The sequence below is a fragment of the Copadichromis virginalis genome, linkage group LG8 (assembly GCF_057382275.1).
Source record: "Copadichromis virginalis isolate Kocher_CV1m ecotype Utaka linkage group LG8, C_Virginalis_male_GT1.1, whole genome shotgun sequence".
NCBI lineage: Eukaryota > Metazoa > Chordata > Actinopteri > Cichliformes > Cichlidae > Copadichromis > Copadichromis virginalis.
The window spans coordinates 23,319,691-23,339,764 of NC_140625.1; the positions used below are offsets into that span (position 1 = coordinate 23,319,691).

Below are 20,074 nucleotides of genomic sequence, written 5' to 3' on the forward strand. Positions count from 1 at the left end.
TAAAAACACAAACTGAGAAACTGACCTTCATGGAACAAACACAGAATCACTTTTTATGATAGAAAATACACAACATTTAAACCACTGTCCATAAGCATTTCTACAAATCCATATTATTTATTGCAGATGCAGACAAGTGTGTGTTTTGCGTTTGTACTTACTGTTTGCTCAGTAGCATTGCGGTGGTTTTTAAAAGTAATTTTCCCAAGTGGAGAAGATCAGTTTATCCAGATATTCCTGGTTGTAATGGCTTTAGCTTACCTTAAAGCTTAGTTTGGATTACATGAATAGACCTTGCTATGTTTGATGTTTTAAATGAGTTTTAAATTACTTCATTACTTCATTAAGTTGCTGTGTCTTTGGCTTAAAAAGATAATAATCTTTTCACTAAATTATATAAAATTTGCAGTTAGAGATCACAAGAGTTTGAGAAAAAACTGGGACCCGAAAATGTTCTGCTTTTAAATATTAAAGGAGTAAAGATTAACACTAAAACATATAATGGAATCAAGCCTTGTGGATAGAAACATTAAGGTTATTTTTGGACTCTAAACACCAGTTTACAACCTGTATTTGGCTGAAAACGACTCAGGAGTTCATAACCATAAATATCTTTAAATATATACAGAATTGTGACTTTTTTTGAATCAATAAATGAGCAAAGACATTTAAGCACAACTCAAGTAGTCACTGATTATCTGCTGTGAACTTGGACCAACATGTTAGAGCTCTACCATCATCATGATGCTGAAAACAATGGGAAAATATAAAACGTATTTGCAAAACTGATCCAGTGATTCGGAGAATCTATGAGTGTAAGCACTGAAGCAGTTTTTTCAAAGCTGGTTTTAGACAAAACCCTCACCCAGACACTCATGAGTCATTCATCTATAAATATACAGTTTCAATAAAGAAAGCCACATGAGGCCCTGTCCCTGTTTGTGCATGAAAGGTGCTCTTCTTCAATTATTTAAACTGCTGTTGGAAAAAACGTTTTTCTACTATTTCCTTTTTATTGCTGCAGCTTTGTAAGAGGAAACATCCAAAGCAGAAACTGGCTGCAAAATAAATTCAGCACAGCAGCAGGTTTTGGCTGACGGTGGCAAAAAGTGTTCCAAAAAAAAATACACGTTTTGATTTGTTGTCGGTAAAATTGTCTGAGTGTGTTGCTTCAGAATGCTGCATTTGAAGCTGATCCAGGAAGAAGCATTTCACATCAGAAGGGATAAAACAGAGCGAGCTGCCAGGCCGGTTTGTCTTCACTCAGCAGTTGGACTGCACCACACTGCTGGGCAGAAGTGATCTGCTCAGCTTTTTCCAGTTTGTGAGCCTTAAACTTATCAGATACACAGAAATGCAGTCACAACAAGGCTCGGCTTAAAGAAGAGCTGAAACTTGCTTCTATAAGGACTCTCATGCTAGATTTGACCAATCTTTAGGCTTTGAGAAAAGTGAAATCTAAATGATCAAATGATATCAGGGACAAAGCACATGTGCCAGATCTGTTCTGTAAACCTGATTTTTATCTACAACAGCAGTAAGGGTAGGTGGTCTGTGAAGCATGCATGACTTCAACTCTGTGGGTAGAACACATCAAGTGCCATAACAAAATATTCTGCAATAAAATGTTATGATGCAAAATACTGATTGTGTTTATCATGTCCACAATCTCACTTTTGCATGTAAACAAGTAGGCTTGATGGGGATATCATCAGTGAAAGTATTTGGTTAAAATGTAGCCCGATGATCGCTCTGTTGTACTGTACTACATCACAGAAATGCAAAACGTACCTGGATGTTGGAAGGCTTTTAGCTTAAGCTTGCAGTGTGCACCTGACCTGTTAGCTGGTGTGGAAGGAGATCAGATCAAGTTCTCACCATAAACAAAAAACAACTGAGACGAGATGGAAAAATAAAAAGGCAGTGCTCAAGTCCCTTAAAACTGTTTTCTTTTTAATTGCCAGCAGGGGGCGATTAGTTTTTTTAAAAAGCAGTATAGAGGTCCATAGCAAAAACATCCTTCCTTCCTTTTTATGAATAATCTTATCAATTGTTACCGCAATAACACTATGGTCTAAAATTCTAGGTTCACATGTACTGTACTGAATACAACATGGTGCTAGTTTTCTAAATCATGGTCCCACAGGTCGCTACATCCATCTTTCTTGTACAGCTTATGTGGTAGCGCTGCAGACCTCAACAAAATTTCTTGGCCATCTATCTGTTATTCTGATGGGATATTATTCATTGACTCATCGTTTCAGCTCTAAACTGAAGGCTTTTTCTCAAACCAACATTTAGCGTCTGGCCTCACACACACCATCCATCATCGCTCCAGTCTGCTACGTCAGCGCTGCGCATTGATGCAACATCAGCCCTGTCGCTTTTCATCTGCAAACACCAGAAAACATCTGAACAGGAGACAGCTGCCAGTCATTGCTCAACCTTTCTTCTCATCCTCAGACTCTGCAGCTTCTCTTGGATCTTGATTCAAAAGCAGGGCAAAACTGAACCCAAGCCATAAGATGTCTCTTTTTCATAAAATTTCAGCACCGAATCAGGCACTTGGGCAATTTTCTATCCCTGTGCCTCTGTGATCCCCCTGAAGCTGTGGGAAAGAGATTAGCTAAATTCATCTACTTCATAGAGTTTTGTTTTACCCACGAGCCCCGGGCTGGGAGATTACTTATGAAATTAACTTTTTTTTCTTTAAAGTTTAGTGTTCCCACTCAACGATTGCTTTGATGTTGCTGTTCAGTGATAACACTTTGCTATCTTTCAGCCAAATCCAATTTCTCTTATCGTAATCGTCATCTGTCTCTCCCCATGTTATCTCTCCTTCTCTTTCCCCCCTCATTTCTCTCACTTATCATTTTCTGTTTATTGCATCCTGTCCGTGTAAACAACATGGAGGAACCAGTGTAATATAAAAGTAATATCTTCTTTAAACACACGCGCGGATGGCTTCTGCCACCGTCTTTGTCTCCCCATATGCGATCCTGCATGAGAGTTGGCATCATGCTGATATTTTTTTTTTTTTTTTGCAAACGCCTGGTTGTCACGGCAACACTCCTCTCAGCACCAGTATATCTCCCCATCCTTGGCTGTTTGTGCATGTGTCCAGAACAAAAGGCAAGAAGAAAGAGGAAGCGGAAAAGAAAATAAGAAATCACAACAAATTAAAATCGCCGCAGGCTCTCTGCTCTCTCCGCCTGTCAGGGAGGATTTCTGCTGAAAGACAGAGCTTTGAAGATTACCTTAAAACAAGCACGCACGCACACACACACACACACACACACACATGCACACAGTCAACATACAGTATGTATTATATGTGTGTTTTTGTGTTGAGGTTCTTCCCCACAAGCACTTCCTCAAATCCCATTACACCCCCCGCTCCCAAACACTGAAAGGATCCAATCCCCACAGCCAAGACAGTTGGTATGGAAACGGATCAGTAAAGCTCCAAATCTTTCTTTTAACGACTCATTACTGTTTGCTGTCGCCCATTAATGTCACTACTTCCACGCTGTGGCAGCAAGAAACATCATTACTAACCCAGATCGCTGCAGGGATGAGGAGGAATATGTGAATTGGGTGGTGAGCACAGTGGCAATCATCTTGTTTGCCTTCACTCTTGACTGTAATATTTCATTCCCCCCCTCAACCCCATTAGTTTATCTGGCTTCCGTTTATTTGCGGGGCTATTATTGTGCTGCTTCACTTTACTGAAACACAGAAAACATGAGTGGAAATCTAGTCTGAGATGCTCTTCTAATCATTTTCTACCAGGGAGATAAGACAACAGGCCAGGCTGAACGAACGCATGGGGTCCCATTCTGCTGTTCTGATATTTCACACCCCATAAAATCTAAAAGGCAGTACGGCATCAACATAAAAGTAAAAAAAAAAAAACATGGGTGTAAGTGCAGATAGGAGAAACACAAGCCGTGTTGATTTTGCAGAAAGGAGATCACAGCTTTTGTATCACTCTGAGCATCCAAAGCCCCGTGGAGAGCCCCTGCTCTGCCGTTGCTCTCATCTCGCTGACAGCCACAGAACAGAGACGCAGAAATCAGGAGGATGGTGGAGGCTGGATGGGGAGAGAGGGAACATGCTGAGGGTGGAGCGCAAAAAAGCGAGAGCACGTTGAAGATGAAAGGGCTGGAGCTAAGAGGCCTTAAAGGAAAAAGCTTATGATGTTACTGCAACTAATCTTCAACCTGCATGAGTAATCTTACCTGGGGTTGAGGAGGCACTGAGGCGTGTGACTTCAGCTATGACGGCTAGCACCAGCAGTGAGCGCTCCGGCTTCACGACTGCTCACACAGTCTTGGAATAAAACTTCCTCTGACTCAGCTGCCTGGCTAAAATGACACGTAGTAATTAGGATGTTTACTCATGGATAGTATTGTGCAGATGGCTGATGAATGAATTGCACTGTCAACATGAGAGTTTTATTGGAATGTTTCTCAGTTACACCCATGTGCTAATTACCCTTAGCATTGACAGCCTAACATCTCACTCACAATCTTTGCCTCAACAGAAGCAGATGCTGCAACTGACTGAATCGTCTGTTGCACCACATCCCAAAGGTGCTCCACTGGATTCAGCACTGTGGACTGTGGAGGCCATCTGAGTACAGTGGACTCACTGACATGTTCAAAAAACAATTCTGAGATCATCTGAGCTTTGTGATATTTGATATCCTGCTAAAAGCATGAAGATGGATACATTGTGATCATAAAGGGATGGACATGGGCAGCAACAACACTCAGACTGCCTGTGGCGTTTAAAGGGTATTAAAAGGTCCAAAGTGTTCAAAGAAAATATCCCCCGCACCATTATAAATCAGCAAAAGGCTGAACAATTTATACAAGCAATGAAGGATCCTTGTGCTTCTTCTGACACCACCTTCCAAATGTTGCAGGAGAAACTGAGACGCATCAGACCAACATTTTTCCAATCTTCTGTTGTCTAATTTTGATGATCCTGTGGAAAATGTAGCCTCAGTTTCCATTTCTTAGCTGAGTGGCATGCAGTGCTGCTGTAATAGCCCATCTGCTTTAAGGTTTGACTTGTTGTACTTGGGTTGTAATGATTTACTTTTGCTTTCCTATTAGCTCTAATTAGCAGCTTAACCATTCTCCTCTGACCTTTGACATTAACAAGGCATTTTTGCTCACTGCTGCTCACTGGATATTTTTTGTCTTTTTTAGATCACTTTCTGTAAAGCCTGGAGATGGTAGTGTCAGAAAAAATCCCAGCAGATTAACAAAAAAAATCCTGACAAAGTGACCTGTGGGTGTATGTATAGATATAATACTATAATACGATATAATCCATATATTGTTCCTTGTACAGTGACCAAGGGTCCCCTCACCGACACAGAAATACAGAACCCAGGTTTGTTTGGTTATATCTAAGTTCAAAGAGCTTTGTATAGAGGAAACTGCAGAGCAAATCTCTGGATTACTGTTAGCTGTTTCTGTCATGCAAATTGGATCTTATTTAATGTAAACTAGACACTAAAAACATAAAAGATTTATCAAATCTGTTCCTACTGCTATGTACTTTGGTTTGGAGCTATTTTCATGATTACATAATAAGTGTCTACATATTTTATTTGTCTGTGCTTATACTTTTGGGCTTAAGGTGTATTTCTGATTTTTTTAACTACATTATAATATATTCTGTAGCTGTCTGCTGTTATTGGCTTGTTACAACATATGCAATTTGCATAATATTGCTATACAGCCATAACAAATAATCCATCTGAGGTCTCAAAGTCATTAAGTGTATACTGTTGTTTCATCTGTTTTATGCACAATAGTAGAAACAGTGATTAAACAGATGAAAGATTCACATTATTTTACTAAATAAAGGGAACTCCTGTTTGGATAGGAGGATATACAAGGTGAAGGGGCTGAAGCTGTACTCATCATCATCATCTCACATCAAACTATTATTTATAACAAGCTGGCTGGATGGTTCCCAAAAGAAATCACGGAGAGTATTTCATCCTCTGCATCCAATAACAAAACTGATTTTTGACTTCAGCGCTGATCAAATGCTTGTTTTTGTGTACACTGTGGATCAGCTCTTTGTGGTGTGTTCATTTATTAGAGCTTGGTTAGTTCGTTTGATGTTTTCAAATAAACAATTTCTTACAAATCAGTGTGCATGTATCGTCTTTGTCTGGTTTAAATGAGGACTTTCATATCTGGTATATGTCATGCTTGTCAAGCAAATTATGAAACTACACTGCCACCATCTGATGGTAAGAAACAGGACAATCAGTGAGATGTAGAGTAAAAAGCCAGATGCTTTTATTTGAAATGAACAGTTTAAAAACGTACTTTTACTCACAGTGATCTTATGTTTTATGATAGTTAGGCTTAAGACTAATTTATTTCGTTTTCTGCGGTTTTACAGGAAAGTTTTTGTTTGTTTGTTTATTTGTTGACAGTTGTAAATTGGGATTTTCTATAACAGACATAATCAGCTTATTAAATATGAGGAATTGAAGAAATGGTGAGGATAAACACTCCTACACTTGGTGGAGCTTAAATGTTAAATACTGTATATTTGTCCTCACTATCAAGATTTTTTTAAATATCACTGACTAACAGAAATGGATTTTTAATTGCAGCACTTTCACTTCTAATGGATTAGTTTTATGTGATATTTTTTACTAAATTTAAATTGATGAAGTAAATTATTTAGAGTCACTATAATGGAATAAGATATTTAAAATTAACTAAAGAAGACATTTAAAAAAACACCAAAATAAATTATAATAATAAAAGTCTCTGGGAAGACAATGTCACTCTTATATTTTTGTAGGAACTATTTATTGGATAAAATCTATAAATTAATTTAAATGAAACTTTTTTCACTTTGTTAGTAATGAAATATTTTTGTGTCAAAAAAAATCATCCATTAAAATAAATAGATAATAATAATAACCTTCGACTTACAAGAAGATCCGTTTTTTAATTAATTAAACAAATGTAACAAGTATAACAAATATGGCAACATTTTCAAAGACTTTTTCCAACTTGAGAAAATACCAATACAGGCTGTATTTCAATATATAAAAGACAGATAAGGAAAATAATGTAAACATAAGTAACTAAAGAAATTAATAAGACATAAAAAAAAATTCTAAGAACCGTTTTTCAACCACTTCAGTTAAACCACAATGGTACGGTCGGTTCTGGTTGCTATGGAAACGTGTAGCTGTTGGGCAAAACAGCGCAGGCGCAGAAGCAGATCTCCTGGGGGGGGGGGGTTCCAACCTTTATTTAAAGATTAGTGCAAAACAAAGTAGAATTAAACAGTACTACATTAAAGGTGTTGTACTTACAGAAATTGTAAACCATAAGCAAGCAAACAAACAAACAAACATTATTCAGAACCTACATTACACATACGCTAGGGGGAGAAGTTTTAGCTGATTAAGCCAAAAAGCGAAGAGATTGAAGGATCTTCATTTTTTTCACATACAGCCATCGTTTTTATAGCTTTAGTTTTAGAAGAATTCTTAGTTGAATTTAGATATTGCAAAAGCTCATAGGAGTATACATAAAAGGAGGGATGTCTTCCTAAACATTTGTATTTGTGAATATGAAATTTACCCATTAAGATTAACAAGTTAATCATATATCTGTTATCATTGTTGAATTGTCTTTGTTTTTTGTGGAGACCAAATAATACATATTTCCAAAACAGAGCAAATCCTTTAAATACATTTTCTGAGATAAAAACACATAATCTCTGCCAGAAGTCTTGTACAAGAGGACAAAACCAAAGAAGACGTATAGTGGATTCCTTGCAAGTCTTACAAAAACTACAGTTTGTGTCAATGTCTAATTTGAATTTGCTTTGAAGATAATCTTTAGATGGGTAAATTCTGTGTATTAATTTATTTTATTTTTATTCGTTCCACATAATATCATCAGTCAACCGGTTCCAGAAAAAAATTACATATGGTAGCGTGGTTATACTATTCTGAAATAAAGATCTCAAAGGTTTATTGTTGTTTTTTGAATGCTTAGAAAAGCATATCTTACCAACAGTTTGTATTGGAGATGCCAATGGCCTGTGGTCTGATGGGATATTAGGTTTATTCTATAAAAGCATACAAACCCCTGACTGATAGCTAAATTGAAATGTAAACAAAATTCTTCATAGAAGAAAAGCATACCATTTGAATCGAATAACTGGTTAACTAAAATAATATTGTTCCTAAACCAACTATCTAAAAAGATAGATTTTCTGCTGTTCATTGATGACCGCAGATCATTAGCCTACGGTATTTCTGCGGTTCTACCTTCGTGCTGTCATGTTTCTGCAGCGCCCCCGTGTGGTGGCTATTAATCTTTGGCGGACCAAACTCGGAGGAGCAGGTGTGGCGACCTGATGCCGGAAATCACGGGTGCTAATCTTCACAATAAAACCACAATTTTGTTTTACCTTTGTTAACCAGACATTACTACGCCACTGACGTTTAAATACAGTGGAATCGTTTTTTTCTCAAATTAGTTAACATCCAGTCCGCACACGTTCCTGTTGCTTTTTCATCTGTTATTCACAGATTCCACAATAACACGATTTAGTTTTTGAACCCAAATTAATATGTTTCTGCTAAAGTGCCCAGCTTTTTAATTAGTGTACTTTAAGTTTTACTTTGTATCTTTTGTTCTCTTGCTGTTTATCTGTTTCTTTTTTTTTTCTTTCTTCCTTCCTTTAACATATTTGTATTTTTAAATCTTTATGCTCTGTCGTCTTCTTTTTCTGGTGTCTTGGTGAAACACTTATTCTGAAAAACCAAACCGGAAAGCGTTCCCGCGCGCGGACGATTTCATGAGCGGTGAGCTGGAAGTAAGACTGTCCTATGATGAGCGCGCACCGGTGCCGGCTGTGGGGGGTAGAGGACGCTGACTGAACCGGTTATCTTGGTATATCAAAGTCCTTTTTCAAAGTGTTTCGTGTTTTTAATGTAGATAAATCTTTAAAGAGTTTGACTGATTAAATAAATTAAAATAAAATCCCGAGGATGCTTACAGACATGATTGTGGAGGAAGAATTTGAGATAAAGGAGGAGGAACCGTGGTACGACAAGCAAGACCTTGAACATGGTACAGTTTCCTTTCAGTCTTTGTGTCTCTGTGCTTAGAGATAAAGATTCGCACTTAGTCTTTATTTACCCTGCAGGCAGAGAATTACAGGACTGTTACAGCTGATAATGATGCGCGGTGTTTAATATATGAATGGCATTATAAGTAATTTTAAAAATATGCACGGGCAATATTTGCATTAATTTCTGTGGGTTTTAAGTCGGGGTGGTTTATTTAGTCTGAAGTCTGATTTAGTGGAAATTTTGCGAGTCCTAGAAGTGTGCGAGAAAATCCAGGAGTCAGCAGCACACTCACATATGCGGCAAAAACAGAACCGCTCTGCCTGAATGTGCCTCTGACTTTATTCATCCTTTCTGCCTGCATGGGCTGCTTTTACGCTAGTGGCCGTGGGTTTGTGTTCCTGTGTGTGTGCAAAAATCACCTTCAGATTTTATCATGTTTTTGTCCATGTAGAGTGAAAAAGAGCTTCGCCTGTAAATGTAAAAGTGCATGCCTTTATTCCTTTCCTTAATTGAGTTTCTAAAGAGACACTTTGTGTTACTGGATTGCTGCCAACACCAACAGCACCTCTGAAAGCTGCTTGTCAGGTCTCCTTCACCATTAGTACAGAGCCATGAATGCTGAAGGACTTGCAGTTTCACCTCTCTTCGTGTCTCCTGCAGACCTGCAGCTGGCAGCCGAGCTGGGGAAGACCCTTCTGGAGAGGAACAGGGAGCTGGAGCAGGGGCTCAAGCAGATGTACTCCAACAACCAGGAACAACTGCAGGAGATCGAGGTAAATACCTCCCTTCTCTCACAAAGTGTAGTCCTAAACAGAGCTCTCATTAGGCCAGGCTGTGCTGAAAACATCAAGAGATGAACCCGCTTCTCTCACACAGCTCTGATTTCCTCTTTAATGCTTTCAGGGTGTTACTAAATGTTAACACGAAACATTTTGCTGTACACAGCCATTTCTTCTTCTGGGGATGGACAGTCATGTGTCCCTTTACCTTCAAACTCCCGAAAGGCTGTGGTCCAAAACAGTAGAAGCTCAGAGTCAAAACCTTTTCTAAGAGACTTCTGACTTCCTGCTAAATTTAAGTAAATAGGCTCAGCCCGGGGGGGCTCTAAATCCATCCCTGCATTAAACTGCTGACATACACAATTAATCTCTTAAGACCTGCAGCAGACACACGTGACTTCAATGTTGACCAGTGCTAGGATCGATTTGCTGATTTACGCTCGCTCTTTGCTGGATTGAAAGGCGATTAATAAAAAGAAGCACCATGAACACCTCATTTAAAATGTACAGCTTGCCTTGTTGACTTTGGACTGTTTATGTTAGCGTGTCCGGGCAGAGTGAAGTTACTTATCAGCTGGGCTTTTTTCTTTCTTTTGATTTTACGCCAACTGATTACATGATGTAAGTTTCCTGGCTGTGACGCCCTGTTAGATAATACGTCCTCAATTAATCTGGGACTTAAGGGAGGCATTTAGGTGTTACTGGGAAATAAAATTGTCGAGCTGTTAACCTGCCAGAAAAATGCTCAAATAGCAGCATGTGGATAATAATAGTAGGTTTATGTTTACACTGTCTTACTGTTGGTCCTCACAGCAAACATGACGTTTAAATATTGAGTATCTGCTCAAAATGCTTATTTAAGAATTTTGGGGGTTTTTTGTAAATCTACTCTCGACTCTGTTCGAGTCAGTGAGAGAAGATTCTTTAAAGGTGCAGAAGCTTCACCTACAAGCTGTTCAAACCTTTTGTTTGTGAGGGGCAGCCAATCAGATGAAAGTGGGCTTACAATGAGGGGAGCTTGGAAAAGAAATTCAAGCTAGGCTTTAAAGGGAGAGGAGCTAAAATATCTGTCAGCTGGATAATGAATTATTTTAAACACTGAATCATGCAAAGCTACTGTAGAAGACGGCGAACATAAAAAGATGAGTTATCAGCGATTTTTGTAATGATTTAATCATTAAAAATAGCTGCTCATTTGACCTGCTAATGACTGATAGTGTATTTGTTAACAATAATAGATGTGTTTCTCCTTTTAAGCTCTTATCACCTTTTTCTCTCGCCTCCAGTACTTGACAAAGCAGGTGGACCTCCTCAGACAGGTTAACGACCAGCACGCAAAAGTGTACGAGCAGCTCGACCTGTCGGCCCGAGAGCTGGAGCAGAGCAACCACAAACTTGTTCTGGACAACCGGGCAGCCGAGCAGAAGATCCAAGGGTGAGACATTTATCACCAGTTTCTTATTAAAAACTTTTTTTTCTTTGTTTTTGTTTTTTTACTAACTTTGTTTTCACTGGTTTTTATTTTTTCTGTGCAGGCTTACAGAAACAGTGGAGCTACTGCAGATGCAGGTGGAGGAGCTGCAGCATCAGGTGGAGGAGCTGAAGCTGAGTCCCTTTCCACCTCAGAAACCTTCACACAGAGAGAGCTGGCCTCGCAGCACTCACAGCGTGTCCTGCCTGCAGGAGCTGCAAAACACACTCAGGTGGGTAACGCGCAAACACAAATTATCACAGACCAGTGGAGCTTAAATAAGGAGTCGAGAGAGCTGACTTCAGACGGGCAGATCTGAAGCTTGCATGTGTTTATATCATCATGAATGGTTCTGGGAGCCATTTATGATGATGTCGTTTTCCATCTTCCCTGCCTAATGTTACACGCTCACAGTAAAAGGGGCCCAAACCTCCAATTATGAGGTAAATGTAAGTAAAAGTAAACACTGTGGGACAAAATTGACCACTGATATAACGATATCTCTGCACTGATTTCATTACACAGTCATCTGCTGCAGGCACAACATGCTCCATGATGACTGTATGAACATATTCTCTGAAAAACATCTGCAGGAAGTCGTATTCAGGCACTCAATCTACTCAGGGGTGCAACAGTGCAGGGAGATACTGTAGTCCTCAGTTCAGCTGATATTTTAGTTCATTTTCCACAGATACACCTTGCATAATTATTATCTGAGCCTGAAAAATGTGCTGTCAGTCCTGTTCTTGCAGGTGGACATCCAAAACCTGCTAATAATGGATGAACACCTGTAGTTTCAAACTCTATAACAGGTGAAATTTTATATATTCTGGAGACTGTGGACGGTAATTTGTCAGCTCGTTGCTGTGTTTTTGTATTTTACTCTGGTAAAATCGCCTTAATTGCTCTTTGTAGGTCTCAGGAGGAGATCTAAGCCGATCCTCTCAGCTTTAGCTTTAACCTATCTGCACTGATCCTGCTCTTCCTGGCAGCGGCTCGTTTCTACCTCGCAGAGGCCTGCGTGCTTCGTGCCCCCGTCACTTGTTCTTGATCTGTAGTGTGACGCGTTCATTCACAGCCTCAGTTTAGTCTCTGTGGTGCGTAATCCTGTTAGCAGGGCTTCTTCACAACATGCAGGAAGTCTCAGTGATAAAGTCAGAGAGCGGTGGTTGAGGTTGGAAGAAAGGAGGTCAAAGTCTCGAGCTGAGAGAACAACTGTGTCTCAATATCTGTCTGAAGTTAATGAACTCTCACACAGGCTGCCCGGTGCTACTGATAAGCCCTTGATTCCTTGCTTAGTGTGCTTTCTTTTCACCGGTCGTTACTTATTTATTGTTTTCAGCTCTTCTTTATCTTGGATATATATAAATTTTCACCCACACATCAAGACAAACGGATGAAGCTGCAGATTTGGTTTAAATTGTCAAAACGCTTAAACGGTCACAAAACACATAAGATTTAAATGCCAGATTGAACAGCCTGGCTGCTGACCTTTGACCCTTCTCCCAATTGCATTTATTGCCACCTTTTAAGTTGTTAAGTAACATTTATAAATAAGTGATAATGGATAAGATTAGCTGAGGAAATAATCTCCATTAGAGATTCTTTCGCCGGGTTCCTGTGGAGCTTTTAGCCATATCACATGGTCTCTATCAGCCAACAGGGTGCTCTCCTGGGAGTCACTGCTTTGGTCAGGACTGTAGCCAACCATCTGCTGGCTGTAGCTTCATATTTAGTGTCCAGACATCAGTTCTTTTATTTAAATACTGTATATGGAAATCGGGGTCTAAAATGCACCTGTTTGTGCAGGTACGACTACGATCCCGACAAACCCTCAAAGGATATCGAGCCGTCTACCACATCATGGCAGGAAGAGGAGCAGGACTCGCTGCGACAGTCCCTCCATGCTCTTCAGACACAGTTTGCCACTGAGCGTGCTCGGAGGGAAGAAGCAGAGCGAGAGGCTGAGCTGCTCGCCAGAGAAAATGCAGAGCTGGAGCAGCAGCTGGCCGGGATGGCAGGATGTCAGGTAAGACTGACACCAGTATCTCTCTGTCCTTAAATTTGTTTCCGACTTGCATCCATCCACTTTCTTGATCACTAATCCAATTTAAGGTCACGGGTGGCAGGTAGCACCCTGGACAGGTCGCCAGTCTAACAGTTTGTCCAACTGTCTATCTTCATCAGGCCAGACTGTCTGAGCTGGAGCGCGAGGCGGAGGAGCTTCGTCAGCTCTGGAAATCAGAATCCTCTACAAGATGCAACAGGCCAGACGTCCTCCACGGCCTGCTGCCACACACAGTGTTCCTCAACCCAGAGGAGGAGAATGACGGAGAGGCATCTTTGGCTAAAAGCCCCGCGGTCCTGAAGCGCTGGAGAAGTGAGCGGCTGATGAAGGCGACGCAGATGCCAGACTCTCCTGACAGGGTCTATGACCACGAGTGCTCCTGCGTGCGCCGGGCCGAGGTAGTGAAATATCGCGGGATCTCGCTGCTCAACGAGGTTGACGCCCAGTACAGCGCCTTGCAGGTGAAGTACGACGAGCTGCTTCGGCGCTGCCACTCTGAGGAAGACGAGCAGGACAAACTGAGCCACAAGTCAGTGCAGACTGCATCCTTCATCGCCACCACATTCCCTCCTCTGACAGGCAGGGAGGGCTTTGAGGATGACTTTCACCAGCCGGAGTACAAGAAACTCTTCAGGGAAATTTTCTCCCGCATCCAGAAAACCAAAGAAGACCTGATTGAAAGCCGGGGGAAACACTCAGCTGGGAAAGCTCTGCCTAATTAAACACTTGTAAAAAGTTAAAAGGGGGGGAAACAAGAACAAAATAACCGTCTAATAACCGTCTTCCTGTTTTGGAACAGCTCTTCGAAAGACTTTTATCTACCCAGAAACTGTGATCGCCGCACAAACAGCTTAACAGATAAGGGCAACACAGGAACACAAAGGCTAACACCACCAGCTCACGTCGCAGATGTGGCTCGTTTTGCACAGAAATACCAGTGCCTGACGCCACCGTCTCTACTGTGCAATCGCTTTACCTCAATTTGCGAAAACGTGTTCACAAACAACCTCCTGGGTGAAATTTTCTGGGGGAAATTGTCTTCCTTTAAGCCAACTAGTTTGAGTCACACAGTTTCCTTTTAGAGAAGAAGCATTCTAAAGTAAAATCATCAAGTTCCCAGTAAAGATGCAAAATTCTAGAAAATATAGAAAGTGTACGTCTTCCTTAGAGTAAATACTTCCTGGAAATCAAACCACATCAAAGCTTGAACTTAGGCTCTGTGACATTTGTTCTAGACTAAGGTAACACCCAACAAGTAGTCTGAAACATTAAGTGTTTTAATTTTACTGTCGGAGAAGACAAATATCCCAAAAAAGTACACATTCAAGAAGCTAGAGCTGGGACTTTTAGCTTCTTTATTGAAAAAACAGCCTTGGTCCACTGTTTTCTGATTCTGCTCCGTTTATGGTTACAACCAGCCGTTGATGGAAATCTTCGCCCTTTAGCCTATCGGCGCTCCACCAGCTTCTTGTTAACGGTGCGTCTCAGAGGTGCTGAGCAGGTATTGTGCTGAGACCAGAAAGGGAACAAAAGCAATAAAAGTTGTTGGCCAGGCAGCTAAACAATGACAGCGTCTCGTCTCAACTCTTTGGATCACATGATCACAATCGCTTTTATATATTAACTCCAAATGGCGTTGCTCTTTCTGGGAAATTTCCAACATCATTATTAGGAAATTATGGACCTGTGAAACAGAAGACCATGTCTGTTTTGGGATTTTTTTGTTTGTTTGTTTGTTTTTAACAGAGCTCATGTGAGCTGATATACTTTATAATTTATGGTTTTCTTCTCCACTGTAGCAAAAAAGTGAATTTCTCGATGGTAGTTTTCCTGCACTTGTTAGAGTCACCATTGCAAGGTTGACTAAGTCTGGGTATACAATGAATGACGTATTTGTGATGGAGTTCAGAGGTGATTTTAGGTGCTCTAATATATTAGGGTTTTTGTAACTGATGCATTATCCTCCTGAATTTATACTTGATTGTCTTATGGTAGTTTAGATGGCTGTAAGCGAATGTTATAATAAAGTTTACCAAAATATTAACTGTGTACTTGATAATATAACCTGTAACGGTGTCTTGAAGCTTTTTCTTAGCAGCACTTCTGTTGCTTCTGCTGCCTGATGTTCACGAGTCCTTGTTCAGCTTAATAACTGTGCACTGCTGTATCTGTAGATGTCTGTAAAATCTCAATGAGATGCACTTTAGAATTGCACAGGCGTTTTCAATGCTCTTCTGACACTTTGCGCGTGTGTTGTAAATGTAGCTAGCTAATGCTACATGTGATGTGCTACTGTCTCCTTCAGAGACCTGAATAATCTGCTGTGTTTTTCGCTGTTTCGTGGTTAATGTTACTTCTCTGAGCCATTAAAACATGAAGCAAGCTGAGATGGAGGCGTGTGTGTGTGTGTGTGTGTTTACCATGTTTACATCTTTGTGGGGTCCAAAAATTTGAAGTTTACTGTACTTGTGGGGACCAACAGTCGTTATGAGGACAAAATCACCATCCAGACATGTCTGAAGGCATTTTTGAGACTCAAAATGAGGTTTTAGTGTCAGAGTTAGGGTTAGGCATTCATTTTTGGTGGTTAGGGTAAGCGGCTAGGCAAAGCATTGTCAATTAGATGTCCCCACAAGGGTATGAAAACACAACTGTGGATGTGTGTTTTTTGCTCTAAAATACAATTAAATCTTATCTATCGAGAAAAACGTCACTGATCCGCTTTAACAATCAGATAAAAGCTTTGAAGTCAGCCACACAGACACAGGGCTAAGGCCCAGCCCAGTCTAAAAATAAAACAAGAGTCATTACAAATTCAAATGAGATAACTGCCCTGAGCCTTGTGGGAAAATAATGGTGCTGTAGCAAGAAAAAATCAGAAGTTATATAAAAACAAACAGTTTATGGGTTACGTAAACATGTTTAACCAGCAGCACAGTACCAGAGACACAGTGGGATTTTTCTAAATGCTTAATTTTAATAACAGACCATCCAAGAAGTCTGTGCTTAGGTTGAAGGTGCAGGTGTGCATTAGTGGCGGGATCAGGAAGGACATCCTGTCTTTGTTTATTTTGCATAAGCAGAGAAACTATGGAAGTTTTATTATGGTCAAATAGTCTGAACGTTTTGGCATTAATTGCGTAAATGTTTATTAGTTTTTAATTTTTAAAAGGGAATCTTCTTTGCGTCTGTTGACATCTACGTACAAAGTAATTCACATTAACTACTAACTTGTACCCCAGCCTTCATCATGGCTCTGGTAAAATCATGTTACTCTTAACATGAATTTCACCTGACTAGTCTCTACTAGTCAGGTGAAATTCATCCCCCGGGAAGCATGACCAGGCTGAACTCACTTAAGATGGAGCGCCAATCCCTGGATCCCCCTTCACCCCCACACCTTACACTGCAAGGTTAGCCACAAATAGTTCTTGTCCTGGTGCTTGCTTCTTCCTCCCCACTATCACCATAGCCTTATCCACAGGAGATGAGCTAATCTTTTGGGTTATCTGTCCAATAGTGTAGATTATTGCAGAATTCAGATCAAATTAGGGCCCAAACTTGTGACTAACTTTATGCAAAGCCTCCAAGATGGCAGCCCAAACACTACAGTAAAGTAACTCCTCCATCACTTCTGGATCTGAAGACTACATTACTATAAACATTCTGATCAGATGGCTAAACTGAAACAATAAAAATGCAGTTTAACAGCTGTCCAACTGCTCCTGTAGCACACACACCACCCTCTCCTCCGGTCCCGGCAACGTCAGGTGTGGTCAGCCTCCCCTGACACCACTACCCTCTCCTGCAGCTCAGCCACAAACCACAGCCACGTTGGAAGAGAAAAAGAATGCAGTTGATGGCTTTGCATTTGATTTTTCACTCTTTTTACAGGAAACAGAGGGCTGCACTCAGGACAGTGAAAATGAGGGACAGGCAGAGGGACAGCAGATGTTTCCATATAATGTGGCAGAATTTAAAGAAATCCTTCATTCCAGACGTTGGTTAGGATATTGTTTTGATGCAGATTTGCAATTTGTATGTTTGTTTTTGTTGAATCACTGGGACTTTAAGATTTACATTTAATCATTATATTTTTTGACAATGATGCAGTGTGAGAAATTGTTCAAGGCTGACATGTTTTCTGATTCCTCACATCTCCATCTTGTCTACTTAGCCCTCTTTTTTCTGGAGGAAGATGAAGCTCTTGAAGAAGCAATTCAGCGTAGCCTCCTAGAAGAGTCTGATAGGCCGAGTGCAGTTCATGATTCAAGGTAAGATTTCAAAGCAACCTTTGATCATTGGATATCTTATTTGCATCTTAACTTAACTCAGAGGGCAACTGGTCTGCAAAGCTGGAACTGGAGTGAGGGAAAGAGGAGTCATCATCCAGATCAGACTGCCATTAGCAGTCCAGACACCAGTGAAGATGAAGAGGACGACACTAATTGGATGTTTTTTCATTTTCTTGTTTACTCAGAAAACTAAACTGTTACTCTAGAATTGCATATAAATGGTTTATGCACCATTTAAACAATTGTCATATATTTATGTTACTACTTATAACCACATATGAAACGTTGTACTTGATTCCATATATTTCCCACGCTGTACATTGTCTTTAAAATAATGCCACATGCTGTTTGTTTGATGTACTAGAAAAATGAAGGACAATAAATTAATATTGAGTACAGTGGTGTCTCTAACTTATATAAGTTAGAGATGTAAGAAATAGAGATATCAGAAATATCTCTAACTTATAAGGGAAATATAAGGGAATTTACAAAATGTCTTACTTGCAGGAACCCAAAGAAGTGTTTTTGTGATAAACAAGTGTTTTAATTTGTACCAAAATAAAATTTAACTGAAGTATAAAAAAGGGCATGTGTTTTACGTCGTGCGTTTGCTTTTTTCTGCCTGCAAAGTCTGTAACATCTGGAGAAACTACTTTCTTTAAAACACTTGTCTTGTGATATCTTGTATAATGTTCACATATGTCCGCTAGGGGGAGCGCGTTGGCCACAGTTGGACAATTTAAATTGCAGTAAGGTATTTTTTTCTTGTGTAATCACGTTTTATTTTTATACCCCAGTGTTAATCCAGTCTTTGCATGTATTCCCTGGAAGATGCATTTGACTTTAATTGATTCAGTATTTATAATTCCTTATATCGTAAATACTGCATTGGTAATATGATGTATATATTTTTTTTTTCCTTAAATGCGCATGTGCATCTTTTAATTTTTAATTACCCAAAAGCTGTAACCATTAATTTAGAGCACAGCTTGCATAACTTCTGGACAATATGTTTTTCACTGAGTCATGACCAACCTACACTAGCTGAGGAGTGTCACTGTATATGGACATTATTTATCCATCATACATTCATGTATGACTTAACCTGTAATACAAGTGGGAAAAATCCACTAAATATAACCTACCATACTGTCAAAACTTCTGCTTCCAGCTAAAGCAGAGATCTGAATATATCGCCCAGATAAAAAGAAATAAACTAATAATAAACTAATGGGGTGCTTTGGCTGTATGTTTTGGGTCATTGTACAGATGTCACACTGCCCCCGCCAAAAAGGATCTCATGCAGCGGAGACGGAGAGCGCTAAACCTAAGGCCCGTTTCACTACACGGGAGAAAAATCCCAGACAGCTTCAGCTGACAGAGCTGTGACGAGACGCCCATTAAGCCCGGATGACATTGATGGCATTAACTCTGTGCAGGGCAGTGATGGAACATTAAAAACTACAATTTTCATGTGTTGAGCTTAGAATGAAACCAATTTTACCTAAATTGCATGATTTAGTACTGTCAATAGCAAGGAATCAAAAAAGGTGGTTATAATGGGTTTCAATTGGTCAAAAACGGCCACGCTAGAGGCAAGAGGAACAATTTGGTGTATAGTGTATATTATCGACATTATTAAGGAGCTGATGTTGAAAATTAAAAAAAAATCTGAAAAAAATATACGCCTTTGGGAAGTTTCATTCCATTTCCATTAAGAGAAAAAAGAAAAGTGAAGTGGGCACAAATGGCCACCATAGCGCCCAGAGGGTTAACGATATATAGCACTTTAAAATAGCCAGCACAGGACCAAAGTGCTGCACAGTAAATAAGTTAAAAACAATAGAGTATACAAAACAGCAAAAATAAAAGAAAAGAAAATATATTTATATTTATATATTTATATATATATGCTGGGATTTGTTGACACCATGACATCATTGCATTCAGTTTTTATTCACAATTTGTTTAGTGTCCCAACTTTTTTGGAATCCGGTTTGTATATTATATTATATTTTATTTTATATATATATATATATATATATATATATATACACACACTGTGTGTCTATCTTTAATGTGTGCCTGCTTCCAGTGTTCACAACTCCTCAGTAAGTCAGCAAGTATTGGCTGTCCTAAAAGTTGCTACAACTCGCTAAATTACGTCATCGCCTCATTGGCACAATTGCTCATGCTAATGTCATTGGAACCTACCTACGGTGTAGGAGACAAAAATAACATCGTGGAAGGGACAGAAAGTGAGTGAAAAAACATCCCATTTCCAATTTATTTACAGCTACAAATTACATTTCTTTT

General features: G+C 39.7%; 1 protein-coding gene across 1 annotated transcript; it reads left to right on the plus strand.

Moving 5' to 3' along the window:
* The first annotated feature begins 8,835 nt into the window (after positions 1 to 8,835).
* Positions 8,836 to 15,844, plus strand: LOC146703420 (cerebellar degeneration-related protein 2-like). The gene is made up of 6 exons (XM_085466640.1): positions 8,836 to 9,143; positions 9,806 to 9,918; positions 11,211 to 11,359; positions 11,460 to 11,627; positions 13,205 to 13,424; positions 13,583 to 15,844. The coding sequence occupies exons 1-6, from the start codon at positions 9,062 to 9,064 to the stop codon at positions 14,183 to 14,185; spliced, it is 1,335 nt and encodes a 444-aa protein (XP_085322766.1). The 5' UTR covers positions 8,836 to 9,061; the 3' UTR covers positions 14,186 to 15,844.
* Positions 15,845 to 20,074: the final 4,230 nt, after the last annotated feature.

What these genes read in the sequence shown, in the direction of transcription:
- LOC146703420 (XM_085466640.1), top strand. Translation starts at nt 9,062, where the DNA reads ATGCTTACAGACATGATTGTGGAGGAAGAATTTGAGATAAAGGAGGAG. An exon ending in AACAACTGCAGGAGATCGAG is followed by an intron (nt 9,919 to 11,210) that starts GTAAATACCTCC and finishes TCTCGCCTCCAG; the next exon opens with TACTTGACAAAGCAGGTGGA. An exon ending in GAGCTGCAAAACACACTCAG is followed by an intron (nt 11,628 to 13,204) that starts GTGGGTAACGCG and finishes CTGTTTGTGCAG; the next exon opens with GTACGACTACGATCCCGACA.